Raw genomic sequence first — 20,048 nt, forward strand, 5'->3', positions numbered from 1 at the left:
AATTAAAAACGGACCTAGTACCTTCTGGATTAAGATTTATTTATCAGTAGCTCTTGAGAGAAACCCATCTGATCAGGCAGCGTTTAACTTTTCCGATTTAGCTTTGTGCTGTATTGTTGTTATCGTATGTGGACTTCCTAGGAGATGGTTATTAAAAGCCAGGCATCGGATTTCCTCTGCCTTAAACTCTCTTCGTTTTATGTAATGGTAAACGACTAGTAGAAACGGTTTTAAGAGACATACCTGAGTTGCGTCAAGTTTCCAATTCGACATGGTAAACTTTTCCGTGGATAAGGGTTTTTTCAAACGCCACAAACTCAACCCGTAGAGAAGCTGACATAGCAAATGACCCAATGGCGATCAGTTATGTCATTTCCATCGTCGTCAACACCATCACTTGTCCCTTCACAGCTCTGCTCAACGTACTGGTGATAATGGCTGTGAAAAAGAGATCGCGACCCCGAACAAACAGCAACCTCTTGCTGGCCTGTTTAGTGGTGACTGATGGGACACTGTCACGGGTTAACATGCGCAGTAGCATACACTCTCTCCGAGACTTCTCACGCTCAACCGCCATTATGGAAATATCGGTGAGTTGAGGAATTCTGCATATGAGATACAATGAAATATATGGAGTTCATATATTTTGTACTGCGGTATTAGATACATATGATGCACGATCCTCGCAGTAGATAGCGCTATCTACTGCGAGGTAGTAGTAACGCAGTAGATAGCGATATCTACTGCGAGGATCGTGCATCATATGTATCTAATACCGCAGTACAAAATATATGAACTTCATATTTTTCAATGTATCTCATTTATCACTTTCACGGGTTTATTACGAATCAACTTAACGGCCTGCTCCCAGTTGGCTTGTTAGCTCAATTGGTAGAGCGCTGCACTAGTATCGCAGAGGTCAGTGGTTCGAATCCCGTACAGGCCTGATTTTTTTCAGGTCTGATTTTTCGCTATTGCTTAAATAGCGCTATCTACTGCGAGGATCGTGCATCATATGAATTCTGCATATATTTTGCATTTAAATCAAGTTCATCATAAGAAAATGCCCACGAAAGTGAATTGATCTTTTGTTAATGTAAAAGTGCTTGTACGACGAAGCGCAAAGAAAATAGTTCTCGTGGGTGCCCGTGCAAAGGGAGAAACGTGCTGTGTACAGATGAATGTAAATGTGGAACATGCAAAAAACCTTGCAGAAACAGGGTATGCATCTAAAGCTGAATACATGCATATAAAGTTGTATACATTCCCTTTATTTGTGGCTTGCCAATATCCAAAAAGCGGACAGGGGGCCCACACAAGCGGCGTGTCTGGTCGTTTGCTCGAAATATAAAGAAATGTATGGGAGAATATTGAAATGTCGTAATATTTCGTAAACGTATATCAAGGAATGTCTATGTTAAGGCTCAAACTAAATATAAACCTACCTCACTTGCTGTGTATTGTCGTTTCTGTGGTTCTATATGCCGAATTTGAGCGATTTGGTAAATTTTGCGTTGACTGTTACTTTACTGTATAAGAAGGAGACAAGGGTGGAAAGCTCATTTTCGACCGTTCCAGCGCGAAGCCGATTTTCACCCAGAAATTAGAATCACCCGGCTTCTAAATCGAACACCAGATAAACCAAAAGGTTGACGCTTCTTCTCGTGTCATGCAATCGAAGATCCATTCAAAATCCAAGCGCTAACCGCCAAAAAACTTTCAAGAAATGCAGCTTTCCAAGCGATCGGCATCCGCGGCACAGATTTCGTGTGCCAGAGAGCAACCTTCACGCTGTTTGCTCCATGCTGATTGGATGATAGTGAACAATGCCCTGTTTCAAATGCCTCATGTGAGAGGGGAGTTAGGGGCATATTCGCGCCGGCGATTCATCTACTGACGCGCTATAAACCTCACACCAGGCTTTTTTGAGTCTTAACGTAGACATTCCTTGATATAAGTTTACGATATTACGACTCTTCAATATTCTCCCATACATTTCTTTATATTTCGAACAAACGACCAGACATGCCGCTTCTGTGGGCCCCCTGTGAAAAGCGTAGGAAATAATTTGAGCATTCCCTTTCCTGAGGATTCGAACGAGCAGTCGTCGTCTGCCTATATTTATGAAAGCCGTAGAGTTCGCCCGAGGCTTACCTGTATTCCAGTTATAATGTGTAGTAGAATAAACATCTGCCTTGCAAATGCTACAAATGTCTGTGACATCTGGCATTATTTTATTTCCTTATCAGTTAAAATACTGTCACTGAAAGACTCATAACCTGCATCAGATTTTGCCTGCAGTCACAACTTAAATGTCTTTTCTTCCACATAAATACGCTTATGGTTTCTCAGCCACGCTTTCTTGTATTCCTCTCTGTCTTCAACCTTTCGTTTCCGCCCTGAGTTCATGCGTTTACCGCCATGTTCAGATCCTCCAGTAGACGCCATTTCTAATTTCTGAATGCAACTTGAAAAAGTCAGGCTGACTTTTTCAAGTTTCGATCAGCTACACGAGCATGTGCAGACCGTGACCGTGTCCCTTTAACAGGTCTCCTTGGCCAGCCATCGTTCATCCTGTGGAGAATATTACAGCTATTCGGTCTCAGTGGCAGTCAAAAAGGTGAAAATTTCTATTTTGCCTGTATGGCTCTATTGGTAATGGCTTCGTGCCTTCATCTAATTTTGGTGACTTTCGAAAAGACTCGTAGCGATCAAATTTATGCTGAAATACACAGAAATTGTAACTGTTGGCAACATAAAGAGAGCAGTATTAGTAGTTTGGATCTTATCTTTCATTGTTTAGATTTTTAGAATGCTAAAAATGTATTCAGCTTTCCGTTCAGTAACCGGCCTTGTCGTTATTTCATGTATCGTTTTCGTTGCCTTCTCTCCTGCGATTTTGTATCATGAAACACGTCGCCACCAGAAAAAGATAAAAACCCAGAAATTGCCCCAATAAGAAGTAGAAAGATTTACCAAAGTGAACAAGGCACTAAAGACAACTGTGTTTGTCGTTGGCGCTGTTTTTGTTTTCCTTCCTCTACTTTGTTTATGTCTCATCGTTAAAGCTGCAGGCGTTTATGAGAATTGCCCCATCAGCGAACCATTTACGCAAACAGTTACCATGTTTTATTACATCCATTTTGAAATCACTGGTGGTCCCTGTAATCTGATTGGCTCTAATTGATGCGATTTATTCCAAATCGCACCATTTTTTGCTCTAAATCGCATCATTTTACGCTTGACTGAGTTTTTGACACGTGACGTCAAAGTCTTTCTGTTTTGCATACAAAATAAGATGTAAAAGCATTTCTGGTTCCTCTTTTTATTTAAAAACCAGCTCAGTAATGCATCAGTAAAATATTTGAATTGACCAAGTCCTGTATTTGGACGATTTCAAAATGGATGTAATAAAGTGGTAATTGAACCTCGTGTCGTGCAATTTTGGTCTGAAATCATACTTGTGATTTCAAATCGAACTCGTGCTGTGCGCTCGCTCGATTTTGAAATCACGCGTATGATTTCAGCCCAAATTGCACTCCATTCAGTTCAATAACCATTATAAATTCGCTTGTAAATCCACTGATTTACTGCTGGAGACAAAAAGAATTGAGAAAGGTCATATTCAGAACAACAAAATGAAGAATCGGCTGGTGTGATATTCGAAAAAGGCCTCGAAGAGCTCAAATAAATGCCATTAAACGTTCAGTCGAACACTTTCAACATTCTCTGGAAGGAAAAAATACGACGAATAAAGTGTCCGCGCCTATAGCAAACATTTATAATGCGAGTTCTACACTCAAAAATCCTCAAAAGTTTTCAATATGTGCCGTCAATATATTTCTTGAGGCCGATGTTACCACTACAGGATGCTACTACAGAGAGACCGTGCCGGCATCAACGAAAACTTCTCATCCCACAGAAAACCGCAGGGAAAAAAATCATTATCCGCGCCAACGAAAGAAAGAAGGTCTCCCTCTACGTGTGAGGATGCTGGATGACATGATACTTGAATTTAGAGCCTAAACTTTTGTGCCATTTCTCTTGAGATGAAGTTAGTTAACACCCTTGTCCTCTTATTAGTTTCAGGTGTACAGCTTTTGAATATTTTTTACCTTTGAGAGATGTATAAAAAAAACATAGCCGCTAATAACGAAGGCAAGTTCCGAGAAAGTGATGATGGGATAATCAATTATCTTCGGATGTTATGATTTCATAGAATGTTAGAGGTTTATTTTAAGGTTAGTTTTCCTTTTTTTTTTTTTTAGGTTGGTCGGATGAGCTTTATTCAGGGCTCTGCAAGGTCAAAATTTTACACATTTTCCATCTAGTCAAATCACGAAACTTATTGGTCACTGTATTTAAAGGGAAAACATATTGTGGGTCAGGAAAGTTAGATTTATTAAGCACCAATTGTTATTCTCATCAAACTCGGTTGTAAAGAAGCAAATATCCATGTCAGGAAGGCCATTTATTTAGCTTATCTCTGTCACTTCTAGGTACGCAATGCATGCTAAATTGCTTATTTTTTTTGGGTCACATTGAGGAAATGTTGAACCCTTTCACTCATTTGCCAATAAAAACCCTTTCATATTATTCTGGATGCATGAACCCGAGAGGGTGTCAAATCACTATTGACGGACGGTTCTAATTACGTGCCCATAGTATATATCAGTCTGTGAAAATGCTCCAAACTAACAGGGACACCAAAGTCTTGCTTTCAACCGAAGTGACTTACAAATCGTTAAGACTAAAATAATTAAATGATACAGTTGTTTCAAAAAATGCATTACGTACCGTTACACTCTTACACTGTTCAGATTCAAAACAAAGCTTTCTTTATCACAGTTTTTAAACTGTTATTTAAAAATAACAAACGTTGAATAAAAACTAATCACATAATCAAAAGGCTAAAGGATGAGGCTCCAACCAATTGTAAAAGTAGTCAAGACATGCTGCCGTGGCAAGAAATGATTGTTCACCATGTGATCGAATATGTTGTTTCCCCCCGCCCTGTTTTTCAATGTTGCTAGCTAAGCAGTATCATATACAAGAGACAACTTTTGTTTTGTTTTTCTCTTTTTTTACTATCTCTTCTTAACCGTCCGATGAAGTCATTATCAGCACTTTTTGCTTAAGGTGTCTCAACATTCTTGCAATTGGTTGGAGCTTTCACTCAATAGGCTATTTTAAGTCAATCTGCCTCACAGTGGAGTAACACGCCATATTCACCTGCACACAGGGCAATAAAACAAACATACAAAAAAAGTAGTTGTCCATCAATATGTGCCCTTAAAGTCAAGTTCGTGTTTCTTAGGAATGCATTGTGGTCCTACAGGAGTGCCATATCGCTCCACCTTCTGTCCGGTGAAGTTATAGGGTTCTATCGGTGTCATCAAGATGGCGTTGGTAGATCCAATAGAGGGATCCTCGTCAAAGTAGTTGAAAGGCCTTATGAAGAAGCGAGCTGAGTTGGCAGCCGTGGCGGTGTTGGGCAGGTCTTCTGCATGAGGCACGTGCATCGCGCCAATTGTAACCCAGGCAACCAAATCCTCGTTCACAATGGGCTCATCATCCACGAGGTAATTTCGAAAATCAACCTGTGAAAGGGTAAAGAAGCAGTGTATGAAAACTAAATATGAACGTGAGGGTTAAACCCCTCGTTATCGCGTTCATTCCCTGCCCTGTCAACATCTAACTAATGGCAAGGAGAAAGATACCATAAAACCCATCGTTGTGGGCCTATCTGAGGTCATCTCTCCAATATACATTCATCAAGAGAGCACTTTCTCAATTCGCCATCGTCAGACTGAATGCATTTTTCATTTACTAACAAACGTTTGGTAAGATGTTTGACACGAAGCTCCGGCTTAATCTTCCATACTGTAACCTGCAGAGCAGACATCATTTCTACGCTAAATGATAAAAGGATTCGTCTTTATTTAGTCACGGTAAACAGAAGAAAATAAGCTTTAGAATAAGAGAGTCTAACCTGCGGATCTGTTGGCGAGTTTTGGTTATAAATAGAGCTACTCTGTGTTTCATTCTCTTTGTATTTGGTGACAGCCATTTGGTAGAGGGACCAGCTCATCATTGGCGTGATCATCCAGTCTTCTGGGTACAACTGTTTCAACATGTTGTCCAGTTGGATGCGGTATCCTCTCTTCACACCCATCCTGTTAGTCTTGTCATTATTGAAGAAGTTCAAGTACATTGGACGTTCGAAGTCAAACTTATAAGCGGCATCCATCTCTGTTTTCTTCACACTACGTTTTAGAACCTTCTGGACACGTCGTCGGTTGGGAAACCAGCGCTCAGTGATGTTTTGGATTCCAATTTCAATAGTTTCGTACGAATTCCCTCGACCACCAACGTCCAAATCAACTTTGTAATTGAGAAGGTGATCGTGTGTACCACTTGTGAAATCCTTATGGAGGGGGTATGCGTATGGGTCCATGTCAGAGTTATAGAATGCTCCAAAGATATACCCAGAGGCTGACACCTTGACTTCTATGACTCCGTTCTGGTAGAATATGAAGTCGAAAGCATAATCATAGTTATAAACTGTTGCTACTGTACGCAGAACCAAAACTTGGTTGGCCATCCCTCCATAAAAGTTATAACCATTGTAAAAGTTGTTATCATAATGTCGACGAAGCGGTATTCCAGTATTTAGTTCGAATACACAGACTGCGTTGCGAAAGGTCTGCGGATTTGCAACTCCGATCATGTGCACCAAGTCAAAGAAAGTAGCAGTATTAGGGCAATCAAAGCCTCGAACCATTTCGAAACTACTCATTCCCATTCGCCATGAGCCGTCAAGAAAGTTATTCCAAGAGGGGCTTGGATAAAAACCTGCGTAAGTAGCCGCTGCTTCTTGAAGACTGAGCTCGTAAACAATTCTCTCTCCCTTGAATTTGATATCGTAGATTTGTATGCCACTGTTGGAATCCATTCTGAAATCAAACGACCAAGACATGTAGGTAATTTGACGTCCATTAACAGTGTAACGCTTTCCATCGGGCTCGTACTGTTCTGGTCCTCTTGCTGGTTTAGATGGTTGGGGATCTCCTCGACGTTCATAACTGGAGAATAGCGCGTCTGCCCCCGCTTTTGGAGCAGGCACAAAAATCTTGTTAACGGTGTTATTTTCGAATTTGGCCGCTAACTCGTCTACAGAGTCAAAAGTCTGGTTGTTGTACAGAACCTTGAGGATTTTCCACTTGGAAATGTCTGCTCCTCCATGATCTACCAGAAACATCAGGTCCAAAGGATGAAGGTATTGGCCTGCAACACCTCCGCGAATGAAAGAGATCCAGGTGTAGCGGTCCTCCCCTGTAAAACCCATTGGGGCTGTATAAAGGAACTGTAAACACTTCATACCAGAGATACAAGGGAAGACGTAGCCGTCATAACTTTCAGACATCAACTTGTTGAGTTTTTGGGCAGCTTCTCGGATAATCGTCTGTTCTAGTGTGTTATATTCTACAACGCCATCAAAAGGTCGAGCATTAAATGGAACAGTTTTTTTGTGTCCACCTTGAATCTTTCTAACCTTGTATTCAGTTGGGGTTGAGACCGGATAGACAATGTATTCTTTAACCACAGGTGGATCCGCCGCACCATGGAAAACAACAGCAATCGCTCTTCGTTCGGGCTTGGCACCGTTGTTGTCTAGATGCTCCAGAACTTCATCTTTGGACGGCGGAAGCAACTGAATCAAGTAAATATAATTGCTGTTGACTGTAGCCTTCGAATATTCCGTGAGGTTCATTGATGCCTGCTTCAGAAGATAGTTCCTGACGACGGTGATCTCACTGACTGTCAGGTCTTCAAAAAGACTAGATGACTTTGGTTGTGCGTTGGAACTTGTCATTCCATCTGCACAAGGTTCCACAGTCACGGCGGTGTTAGATGTTGGTTTTGGCTTTGAGCGTTGGTTCTCGGCCCGTTTCTGTTGCTTTGTTGCTACAACTATCAAAGCAATTAACAGCGCTATACTTATCACAATGAAGATAATGGCCAGAACCTTCCACATTGTAAGAGCAGAGCTGCGTGCCGGGCTAGCTTTCTTCTTAATCATAGGATCGCTTGATTCCATTGTCAACAAAAACCTACGCAAGGTGAAACTGAAGTAAGTTTGGGATTCTAACTTTTGCTGACTAATAGCACGTAATTACTTGATATTGGTCCACGTGCCTGTGGGTGTACTGAATCACCTATTGTTCTCTTGACCGCGGTGGTAACTGTAAACACGCAAGACCAATCAAGAAAAACATAAAAGTGACACTGTGTTCTGTTATGGCTCACTGGATTGGCACTGAATCAAGACCAGAAAAAAATTAACTTCTTTGGAGCTGACTGGGTTTAGACCCATAGAGCACGCCAACATAATATGCTACGATTATAAAAAAAAAGTGTAGTGGGCTTATTTCTGTTATGATCTTATTATCTTCAAATGATTTCGACTTCCCGATAAACAAGCATGCTTAGAGTCTTACTTAGGCTAGATTACCAGTCGCTGTTCGGGAACCTCCTCCCCGAAGCGACGGCTGGAAGCGTGAGGTTTCTTTTGTTGCTTATAGCAAGTCAGAATTTCGCCTGCAGAGTTTTGTGAGGCCACATAAATTATCTGGTCAGACAAAGTTTTTAAAATGGTGGACGATGACAAAATGATGAGTGTGACATGTGATCGAGTTTAAGAGACGATTAAAAGGAGCAGGGAGAGGGGAGGAGGCGGGCGGGCGTTTTGGTTGGGGGACACAGCCGGCAGCCCCCTCTTGTTTTGGTGTAAGTTACATATAATAGCTGAGGGCAGATGAAAATTTAATTTTAAAACATCTAGGCACTAAAATCATCAGATAAAGGACAGAAAGTTATTGCTTCTTTCCACTTGAGTAAACTGTAGGAAAATGTCACACAACACTGTAGTTGATAATGAGCCAATGTCGAATGGGACATAGTCAGACATTACTTTTTTCTCTTTCCGATGAATAGTCCGCTTTTCATCCGCCACCTTAAAAAATACGACGTTGTTTTCGGAAGCGAATCAGTCAAGTGATGAAATAAACAGCCGAAAATCAATTGGTTCCGTGATTTTCTTCTGGACCAAGAGCTTTAGTAACACACTTTTAGTTTATCATTGTATGAGTTATATACAGACGGTGTGCAGTGGAAATCATTGTGAACCGTAAAGGTCAAGGCTTGATCTGAAGCCTTGCTCCGCATGATACTGGCAAAGATGAACGGCGCTTTGGGATAGATTGGCGACCTGGGAGCCCTTACTTCCCTTGGATCGTGATGATCCAATTTAAAAGCTCCACTCGGCGAAGCTAATCGACGTCATGACTTTTCGGCAATAGCTGGTTTTAAATATCCGTTCTAGAATTCTATGAACGTTTCTTACGGGATAAGCTAATCCACAGATATGTTTCCAGCTTTTCAAAAATCTGTTTTCGTAAAAGAAAGAACCTACCTGGATCACATACAAACGTTTATCCGTCGCGCTTGTGTACGCCTGATACCTTCCAATAGAGTTCTAAACGGAATATTGCGTGACAGTAAGACAGATGGTAGAGTTCAAGAGAATGACAGCGCGTAACGAACTCTCTCTGCATCAAATTCTTCGCCGAATACATTGTTGCCGTTATTCGTTATAAATTCGATTTTTTTCGTCCTGTCTCATTTTCATTAAATTTGTTTACACGCGCATTGCTTTCAACGGTATTCTGTTACCCTATTTTTTTGCATAATTTCTCTTTGTCCGTCTTTAGGGTAAGTTTTATTCATTCAACTTAATCGTTTAAGCTGTGCTGGATAATTGCTCTCAATCATTTTCAATCGTCCTAAGCCAGCCATTTGCCAGGATCTCGTACAGTGTTTGTAAGTGCCTTTATTGTTCATTATTCTGTTTCCTGGTTTTCAATTTCTTTACGTTTAATTGCAGTAAGTTACTGTTTGTAGTTTTATTTTAGCAATCGCTTCGCTCCAATTTCGTTTATTAGAGAGCGTGTTTAACTTTGCACATGTACGGGTATTTTGGCCATTACGTACACCTTCCAACTGCGTTTTCGTTAACCAAGCAATTTCCCTTCAAGGAACGAAATTCTTTGGCGCAAAATTTGTACTTAGTATTTATTGGACAAAAACGGAATAATTATGCACAACGTACGGCGAGCGACTGTGTGTCAATCATTATGCTGTGGTAACCGTTATTCACTTTTCGAAGCGCCGTTGCCTTCAGATCTTAACTTGTAGAAAAAACCCGAATGATTCAGAGTGCGAGGTTGATGGGACTATCAGTGATATGTGCAAACGTGATCAACTTATCTCTTCTCTTCTTTCAGAACATTTTGAGAAAGACACTTGATACGATGCTAGAGTATCCCTTTTACCCTTCAAAAACGCAGGGTAAATTTTCATTAGGACCCATTAGCACCACTTCAAAGTGAAATAACACGAAAGCGTTATCAAGTTTGCAAGAAGACAGTTATAGTATTAAATTGTGGCAGTTTAAAATTTCATTTAGGCTGTTTGCAGAAATACCAAAACTCATTTACACCAATATACTTTTATTTTAATGTAACGTAGATTCTCTACTGCTAGAGTGCAATCAATGACAGTTCTCAGCTGCACTAACAACTTTGGAATTTCAATTGAGCTTGTGTTCCAGTAACTGCCTATCCTTCTACTGCTTCGCGGTATAAGCAACGCAGGATGCAGGTTTGCATAAACCTATACCATTGAGCGCATTTTCAGACAGTTTTTGCGTTCATAGATGGTTGTAAAGGGTATTTTCGTGATTCGTGGATGGCCTATTTTTTCCCCGTGAAACGTAAAATGGCTTGTTTTTCTCTCGTGAATCGTGATTTCATTAATAGCCGTGAACCTTGATTTTCCAAAATAGTTCTCCGTGAAATGAGAAAGAAGTAATTTTAAATACTGAAAATTCGTCGTGAAACGGGATTTTCATTGTAGTTTCGACAGTAATGTTATTTCCCGTGAATTGTGCAAGGACCAACTTATATTTTATTTTCAGTGAAAAGTGATCTTGATCCCCCCTCTACCACCCTCTTCATACGTCTTCGGCCCGCAGTTAACTGAGAATCCCCCCCTGGCGATAATTATAATCTCCGAGTGCACGCCTTGCTTCTTTCCGGTATTTGACCGATGTAGCGATGACTTTGGTTGTGCTTCAGAACTTGTCATTCCGTCAGCACAAGGTTCCACACTCAAGGTGGTGTTGGATGTCAGTTCTGGCTTTGAGTGTTGGTTCTCAGCCCCTTTCTGTTGCTTTGTTGCTACAACTATCAAAGCAATTAACAGTGCTCAGTACTTATCACAATGAAGATGATGGCCAGAACCCTCCGCAGCTGGGTGCCGGGCTAGCTTTCTTCTAAAGCATAGGTTCGCTTGATCCCATTTTCAACAAAAACCTACTCAAGGTGAAACTGAAATCGGTTTAAGATTATCACTTTCGCGTTTTAAAACGCTCCGCTACCTCTGCTCTGTTTGAGGTGACGCTACAAAAAGAGCCCCTCAAAAATAGCAATAATGACATGAAGCAGACGCTTAAGATAAATGCATTTACATATAATTGCAGAGGGCAGAAGATGTTTTTGAAAATTTGATTTTTAAAACATCTACGTATTAATATCCGCAGATCAATGATTGCAAGTTTTCGCCTCTTTCCTCCGTGAGTTGTGTTCGCAAAAACTTCACAGTTAAGTAAAACTGTACGTAGGGAAAATGTCACACATTACTGTATGTAGTTGATAATAACCCAATGAGGAATGGGACATCGTCAGCAGACATTTCCTAATTTCTCCTTCCAATGAATATTCCACTTCTCATCCGCCACCTTTAAAAACGCAACTTTCTTTTCCGAAGTGAATCAGTCAGTTGATGAGAAGAGTCGAAAATCAATTGGTCCCGTGATTTTCTTCAGGATCAAGAAATTCAATTAGTACAGTTATAGTTTATCATTGCATGCGCTAATTTATTTATACAGACGGTGCTCAGTAGAAATCACTGTGAAGTACAAAAGACAGGGCTGTATAAGAATCCTCGCTCCGTATGATAACGACAAGGTTAACAGCGCTTTTACATACATTCTCTACATTCGTTTTCTATAAACAAGAGATTCCCCTTCAAGGAGCGAGACTCTTTGGTACAAAATTTGCACTTAATGTTTAGTAGAGGAAAACGGAATAATTTAGAGACGTCTTATGCAAAACGGCGAACGACTGTACTGTGTCGATCATTATGCTATTGTCATTCACATTTCGAAGCACCTTTGCCTTCAGATCTTAACTTGTAGAGAAAACCCGAACGATTCAAATTGCGATGTAAATCGGGGACTATCCCGATCTTAAATCATTGATATCTGCTGACGTGATCAACTTATTTCTTCTCTTTTTGAGTACACTTCATACGATACGATTCTGAAGTAACTGACCATGAGAGTACAGTCAATACAAACACAACGCATATTGTATTTAGAGCTATTGAATTGTACCACCAACCGATTCCTAATCATTCCTTGATCTCGATAAACAAGGCGAGACAGACTGGACATCGTTTAAATTTTACAAAACCTACAGTTCCAAAAATGACTGAAGCCAAGAGTAGTGTTTCGACAGATTAAACTTGTCCTCAATGACTTTGATTTCCACAAAGTCACGCACTTTAAAATAAATGTTTTGCAATTAATTAAAATTAAGATAAATTAAAAATTAAGATACTGAAAAAAAAAAAAAAAAAAAAAAAACTTACAAGACAGTTGTCTTGTAAATTCATAAACAAGACGAGACAAACTGGATATCAGTTACATTTCACACAACATACCGTTCCAAAAACGACTGAAGCCAAGAGTAGAGATGTCTCGACTGATTAAACTTGTCCGCAATGACTTTGATTTGGACAAAGTCTCGCAATTTAAACACTGAAATATGCCAATACACTTAAGGCCACTTCATAGCATGAGGCTGTATGTGCATTTGAAGATCACTGTTGGAACGACTTAAAAATTTCTTTTCCGCTTCATTGAACCTCTGCTGAAAGGCGTTAACATCTCGTTTTCCATGAGACACAAATACTTCGTTTATTCTGCAGAAGTCCTGGTATTGCGTGAAAGTTTTTGTCTGTCTCTTAATCCTGATGCAGACGAAGCAGTTTTTAGGCGCTTTATGTCCATTTGTAATAAAACAGCCTAAAAAATATTTGCAATGCACGTTGAATCTGCAGAGTACATTCTAGAAAAGTTTTAGTGTTAAATTGATTGAAAACACAAAAACGTCATTATGATGATATTTTGGTTCAAATTAATTTGGAAGGAGCTGTGTACGTAGCATTTGACATTTTTGGTGTTTTTGCATGACACCTAGAGGTCAATCAACCATCCATAGCGTCTTCAAGTGATACAAGTACTTGAATACAACATACTTCAAAGGCTAAAAGTAGCAGGAAGTTTTATGCTCAGTTGAGTATCACTGTGGAAAAACTTTGGGGATTCGTTGCCTTTCCGTTGAACTTCAGCTGAAAGCCAACAAGATCTCATTTTCAATGAGCTAGAGAAACTAGTGATCGTGGTTTGCCATTTTGCATAAACCCTGACATTGTTTGAAAGACTAATGTTGTCTGCCTCTAATCTATTTAGACGAGACAGTTATTACACGGTTTATGTCCATGCATAATTAAAAGGGCTAAAAATACATTTGAAATGTCACGTTTAATCTGCAGGGAACATTATACGGAGTATTTTACATTTAAAATGGTTGAAAAGACACAACGTTTGAGTGTCAGGATACCGTACCTAGTAAAGATGAAACGAAAAAAGTAGAGTACATAGCCTAGTAAAGCAGTAATCCCCCTAGTAAGCTGCAATTCTTGCAATATTTCAGGTGTTTTTAAAATGCATCTACATTCATCAACTATCTATTGCCAAGAGAGAACTGCGAAGCACTTCATGTTCAAATCGGTCATTTTAAGCTTTTGAATTCTTTGCACTTGCATTGGAATAATTTTTAAAAAAATGGGGCTCAAGATCACATATGCTAAACAAATGGTCGCAAATAACAGCAACATGCAACCAAGCGAAACCATTTTCGAATATTTGCATGACTTTGCAATTTACGAGTTCATTTTGATCATCGACAAAAAGCCTAAAAGTTAACATTAAAAGGGAGTATTATTGATCATGCAGGCTTCCTTCCTCCGTGGGCAATTCGCCTCACACTGAGATATTTTTCCTGACGACTAGCTCACTAATTTACATCCAGTATTTTTGTTTATTTGTGCTGACCCTCAACAAATGAATTTTGATTTTGGATTAAGTCACGAAAACATCCGGTTATCGATAGAGAAGCGTTTGGATTTGCCAGAACAAGAGATTGAATGTGACCATTGACGCACATTCAAATAGTACACCTTCATCTACTTCAATTAAGTGAATGGCACAGCTTTGGAGCAATAGGTCGATGACCAGTTCTAATGAAATCAAGCTCCTTTCTGGTCAAGAATTCCTTGACATATCGAAGCACCGCTCAAAACCGCTTCTATTGAAAGCAGGACCTTAAAAATCAGTGCCTTTGAAAGAGTCTCACCTGCAAGGCGATGAAATACCCAATGTACACAAAAGATCCTGCAGCTGATCAATGAGCAGTGGAACCGGATGATAAGTGACTGGGAGTGAACAAATAGACCAGCATGCTTTTGGATCTTAGATGCCCCTTGCAACCCCCGGGGAATAGGGAGAAGGCGTGATGGAGTGGTTAGGGCGCCGTTCAAGTCGTCCACCCTGCTACCTACTGGATTTGTTATCGGTCACTCCGACCGCCCTTTCTATATAGCCACCTGGGCTGTCTCCTGCCAGTTGCCAGAAGCCAAGAGTAGAGATGTCTCGACTGATTAAACTTGTCCGCAATGACTTTGATTTCGACAAAGTCTCGCAATTTAAAATAAGTGTTTTGCATAAGGTCGCAGCCGTAGCAAGTATGATAAATATTGTAAGAAATAGACAACTTTTTTTAGACATGTTTCGGCATGCTTATGCCATCTTTAATCAATGAATAACAGAATCCAGAATACTAAAGCAAGAAGAGGAATATTTGTTCTTACAAGAAGGAGATGTGTTTAAATGCTTAAAAATATGCGATTTTTTATCGCTTTCCGTGGGCTCCTTTATCCTGGTAGAGAAGTGGCGACTAGTTTCGCCAATATAACGGGGATTGCATCCCGCCCAAGAAAATTGATAAACCACCATGGATTTTAGAGCATCAGGAGTACGATCTTTAACACTGAACATGTTTCTAATTTTAAAAGAAGTGAAAACTAGTTGATATTTAGGTCCGACCTACAAAAGCGCTTAGTGAGTTGTCGGAGTCTGAGGTTCGCTATTTTAGAATAATAGCCGACAAAAGGGAGTTTAAAGTAACGTGTATTATTGTCATCAATGTTCCGGCTATTTTGAGGAGGACCCGTCAAGATACCGCTTGAAAGTTCTCTCAATAATATGCAAAGGAAAACAATTACGTTTTAAAGTGTCAGAAAGTTAGCTTGGAAGACTCAACGCGCTTTGCAATATGAAACAAAAAGAAGCCAATATTTCAAAGTAAACATAATGTGTTTGAAAAAAAGAAAACAACAACAACAACTGGCAGGAGACAGCCCCGGTGGCTATATAGAAAGGGCGGTCGGAGTGACCGATAACAAATCCAGTAAGTAGCAGGGTGGACGACTTGAACGGCGCCCTAACCACTCCATCACGCCTTCTCCCTATTCCCCGGGGGTTGCAAGGGGCATCTAAGATCCAAAAGCATGCTGGTCTATTTGTTCACTCCCAGTCACTTATCATCCGGTTCCACTGCCCATTGATCAGCTGCAGGATCTTTTGTGTACATTGGGTATTTCATCGCCTTGCAGGTGAGACTCTTTCAAAGGCACTGATTTTTAAGGTCCTGCTTTCAATAGAAGCGGTTTTGAGCGGTGCTTCGATATGTCAAGGAATTCTTGACCAGAAAGGAGTTTGATTTCATTAGAACTGGTCAGCGACCTATTGCTCCGAAGCCGTGCCATTCACTTAATTGAAGTAGATGAAGGTGTACTATTTGAATGTGCGTCAATGGTCACATTCAATCTCTTGTTCTGGCAAATCCAAACGCTTCTCTATCGATAACCGGATGTTTTCGTGACTTAATCCAAAATCAAAATTCATTTGTTGAGGGTCAGCACAAATAAACAAAAATACTGGATGTAAATTATGAGCTAGTCGTCAGGAAAAATATCTCAGTGTGAGGCGAATTGCCCACGGAGGAAGGAAGCCTGCATGATCAATAATACTCCCTTTTAATGTTAACTTTTAGGCTTTTTGTCGATGATCAAAATGAACTCGTAAATTGCAAAGTCATGCAAATATTCGAAAATGGTTTCGCTTGGTTGCATGTTGCTGTTATTTGCGACCATTTGTTTAGCATATGTGATCTTGAGCCCCATTTTTTTAAAAATTATTCCAATGCAAGTGCAAAGAATTCAAAAGCTTAAAATGACCGATCTGAACATGAAGTGCTTCGCAGTTCTCTCTTGGCAATAGATAGTTGATGAATGTAGATGCATTTTAAAAACACCTGAAATATTGCAAGAATTGCAGCTTACTAGGGGGATTACTGCTTTACTTCGCTATGTACTCTACTTTTTTCGTTTCATCTTTACTAGGTACGGTATCCTGACACTCAAACGTTGTGTCTTTTCAACCATTTTAAATGTAAAATACTCCGTATAATGTTCCCTGCAGATTAAACGTGACATTTCAAATGTATTTTTAGCCCTTTTAATTATGCATGGACATAAACCGTGTAATAACTGTCTCGTCTAAATAGATTAGAGGCAGACAACATTAGTCTTTCAAACAATGTCAGGGTTTATGCAAAATGGCAAACCACGATCACTAGTTTCTCTAGCTCATTGAAAATGAGATCTTGTTGGCTTTCAGCTGAAGTTCAACGGAAAGGCAACGAATCCCCAAAGTTTTTCCACAGTCCGAATACTCAACTGAGCATAAAACTTCCTGCTACTTTTAGCCTTTGAAGTGTGCTGTATTCAAGTACTTGTACCACTTGAAGACGCTATGGATGGTTGATTGACCTCTAGGTGTCATGCAAAAACACCAAAAATGTCAAATGTTATGTACACAGCTCCTTCCAAATTAATTTGAACCAAAATATCATCATAATGACGTTTTTGTGTTTTCAATAAATTTAACCCTAAAACTTTTTCCAGAATGTACTCTGCAGATGTGCAGAGCAAATCTTTGTAAATCTTTTTTAGGCTGTTTTATTAAAAATGGACATAAAGCGTCTAATAACTGCTTCGTCTGCATCAGGATTAAGAGACAGACAAAACCTTTCACGCAATACCAGGATTTTTGAAAAATAACGACGTATTTGTGTCTCATGGAAAACGAGATGTTAATGCCTCTCAGCGGAGGTTCAATGAAGCGGATAGAAATTTTTAAGTCGTTCCAACAGTGATCTTCAAATGCACATACAGCCTCATGCTATGAAGTAGCCTTAAGTGTATATATTGGCATATTTCAGTGTCGCTTGAGGGCACGCTACAGTACGAATCAGCTCACCTTTTGAATGTTTTTATAGGTCAAAGTCTTTTATCGTCATGGAGACAGGCGATCCTATGATCAAGAAGAAATCCAATCGTGCATCTACCACAGCACCCGTGGTGTGGAAGGTTCTGGCCATCGTTTTCATTGTTATAAGTGTAGCGTTATTGATTGCTTTGATTGTGGTAGCAACAAAGAAATCAAAAAGTGACCGTGAGCCTGCTAAAAATTCCAAAGGAGATACAGTTTTCCAGGTAGGAAACTGTGCAAATGGAATGGGTGATCAACCCGCAGACCCACCTAAGTCTTCAGGTCTCTTCGACGATCTAACAATCCAAGAAATCACCACTGTTAAAGAATATCTGGTGAAGCAAGCTTCACTTAACCTAACGGAGGCTACCGAAGCATCAGTCGACAGCAATTACATCTACATGATACAGTTTCTTCCACCTTCCAAGAACGAGGCTTTAGAACATCTGGATAACAATGGCGCCAAGCCCGAACGTAAAGCTGTGGCGGTGGTGTTTCATGGCGCTGCCAATCCTCCGCTTGTCAGAGAATACATAGTCAGCCCTGTTTCAAAACCTACTGGGCACGTTGCAAGAAAGATTCCTGGTGGGGAGAAAGACTTCGTGACATTCAATGCTCGGCCTTTTGATACTCGCACGAGAAATATATTTTCTTCCTATATCTATTATGCCACTGCAAAACTCGAAAAGCTGATGAAAGAGAGCTACGACGGCTTCTCCCTTAAAGATTGCGTGCAACCAAAGTGCCTTGAACTTGACTTTACTTCTCCGATGGGATTTACTGCCGATGATCGCATTACTTGGGTTAATTTCAAACGTGACATGACAGGGCAACTTGACTTGTCGTTGTCACTAGATATCGGAGGAACAGACATGAAAAAATGGAAAATCCTCAAGGTTGTTTACAACAATCAGACTTTTGACTCTGTTGATGAGTTAGCGGCCAAATATGAGAACAACACCATCAAAAAAATTTTTGTTCCTGCACCAAAGGGCAAGGAAGCCTTGTTTTCGAGCTATCAACGTCGAAGAGATCCCCAGCCATCCACGCCAATGAGAGGACCAGAACAATACGAGCCCGATGGAAAACGTTACACCGTTAACGGACGCCATGTCAGCTACATGTTGTGGTCCTTCCATTTCAGAATGGACTCCAACAGTGGCATGCAGATCTACGATATAAAATTCAACGGAGAGAGAATTGTTTACGAGCTCAGTCTTCAAGAAGCAGCTGCAACATATACAGGTTATTATCCAGCCCCTTCGTGGAATAACTTCCTCGATGGAGGCTGGGGAATGGGAGCATACAGCATGGAGCTGGTTCGTGGTGTGGATTGTCCCTACTCCGCAACATTTTTTGACCTAGTGCACATGTATGAAAAACCAACGACTGTCCGAAACGCCGTCTGTGTATTTGAACTAAACACCGGAACGCCACTTCGCCGACATTATGATAACAACTTCTACAATGGTTACAACTTCTACGGAGGAATGGCCAACCAAGTTTTAGTTCTGCGTTCTGTGGCGACGCTGTATAACTATGACTATGTTTTTGACTTCTTATTTTACCAAAACGGTGTCATAGAAGTTAAAATGTCAGCCTCTGGGTACGTCTATGGAGCATTCTATGACTCAAATATGGACCCATACGCATACCCCCTTCATAAAGATTTCACAAGTGGTACACACGATCACCTGATCAATTACAAAGTGGACTTGGACATTGGCGGGCGTACGAACTCTTTCGAGACCATTGAAATTGGAATCGAAAACATCACTGAGCGCTGGTTTCCCAACAGACGACGTGTTCAGAAGGTTCTAAAACGTAATGTGAGGAAAACAGAGATAGATGCCGCTTATAAGTTTGACTTCGACCGTCCAATGTACCTGAACTTTTTCAATGATGACGAGACTAACAGGATGGGTGTGAAGAAAGGATACCGCATCCAACTGGACAACATGTTGAAACAGTTGTACCCAGAAGACTGGATGATCACGCCAATGATGAGTTGGTCCCTTTACCAAATGGCTGTCACTAAGTACAAGGAAAATGAAACACAGAGCAGCTCTATATATAACCAACACTCACCGACAAATTCTCAGGTATGTCAGTAAATAATATGTTGAAGGAAAAGGATTAATCATCATCATAATAATAATGATAATAATTTAATTCTTATATTGCGCGCTTTCCATAAAATGATCAAGCGCGCATTACCTCTCAATAATTATTAAAAATATACTATGATAAAATTAAAGCATATAACTTATGTTAAGATACTAGCAACTATCATGATAAAATTTTGATAAAAATTAATAAAAAGCTTCCTTAATTAAAGAGGTGCGTTTTCAGGTGGCACTTAAAAATCCCTAGATATGTCATAGAGCGAATCTCACGCGGTAACGCA

At 40.2% G+C, this 20,048-nt stretch overlaps 2 protein-coding genes and 1 pseudogene across 4 annotated transcripts in view; 2 read left to right on the plus strand and 1 right to left on the minus strand.

Annotated features, from left to right (window-relative positions):
* Positions 1-353: 353 nt before the first annotated feature.
* Positions 354-4,358, plus strand: LOC148724597 (uncharacterized; annotated as a pseudogene).
* A 94-nt stretch (positions 4,359-4,452) lies between these two features.
* Positions 4,453-14,711, minus strand: LOC111327136 (diamine oxidase [copper-containing]). 3 transcript variants are annotated; one of them, XM_088730398.1, is made up of 4 exons: positions 14,604-14,694; positions 9,476-11,306; positions 5,993-8,114; positions 4,453-5,600 (listed from the first exon to the last, which is right to left on the minus strand). In XM_088730398.1, exons 3-4 carry the CDS (start codon positions 8,099-8,101, stop codon positions 5,280-5,282), a joined length of 2,430 nt encoding a protein of 809 aa, XP_088586524.1. In that variant the 5' UTR covers positions 8,102-8,114; positions 9,476-11,306; positions 14,604-14,694; the 3' UTR covers positions 4,453-5,279. The 3 variants fall into 3 exon arrangements, with proteins under 3 accessions (XP_088586524.1, XP_088586523.1, XP_022786979.1); XM_088730397.1 differs by having other exon boundaries at positions 9,476-11,941; positions 14,604-14,692; XM_022931244.2 differs by lacking the exon at positions 9,476-11,306 and having other exon boundaries at positions 14,604-14,711.
* Positions 14,712-15,841: 1,130 nt separating this feature from the next.
* The window catches only part of LOC111327159 (diamine oxidase [copper-containing]), a 7,216-nt gene continuing 3,009 nt past the window's right edge, over positions 15,842-20,048 (plus strand). The window contains exons 1-2 of the mRNA XM_022931273.2: positions 15,842-15,921; positions 17,649-19,743. Coding sequence (XP_022787008.2) covers positions 17,668-19,743 — 2,076 coding nt within the window. The 5' untranslated portion in view covers positions 15,842-15,921; positions 17,649-17,667. The remainder of the gene's footprint in view (positions 15,922-17,648; positions 19,744-20,048) is intronic.

This window comes from Stylophora pistillata, chromosome 8, assembly GCF_964205215.1.
Source record: "Stylophora pistillata chromosome 8, jaStyPist1.2, whole genome shotgun sequence".
NCBI classification, from domain to species: Eukaryota; Metazoa; Cnidaria; class Anthozoa; order Scleractinia; family Pocilloporidae; genus Stylophora; species Stylophora pistillata.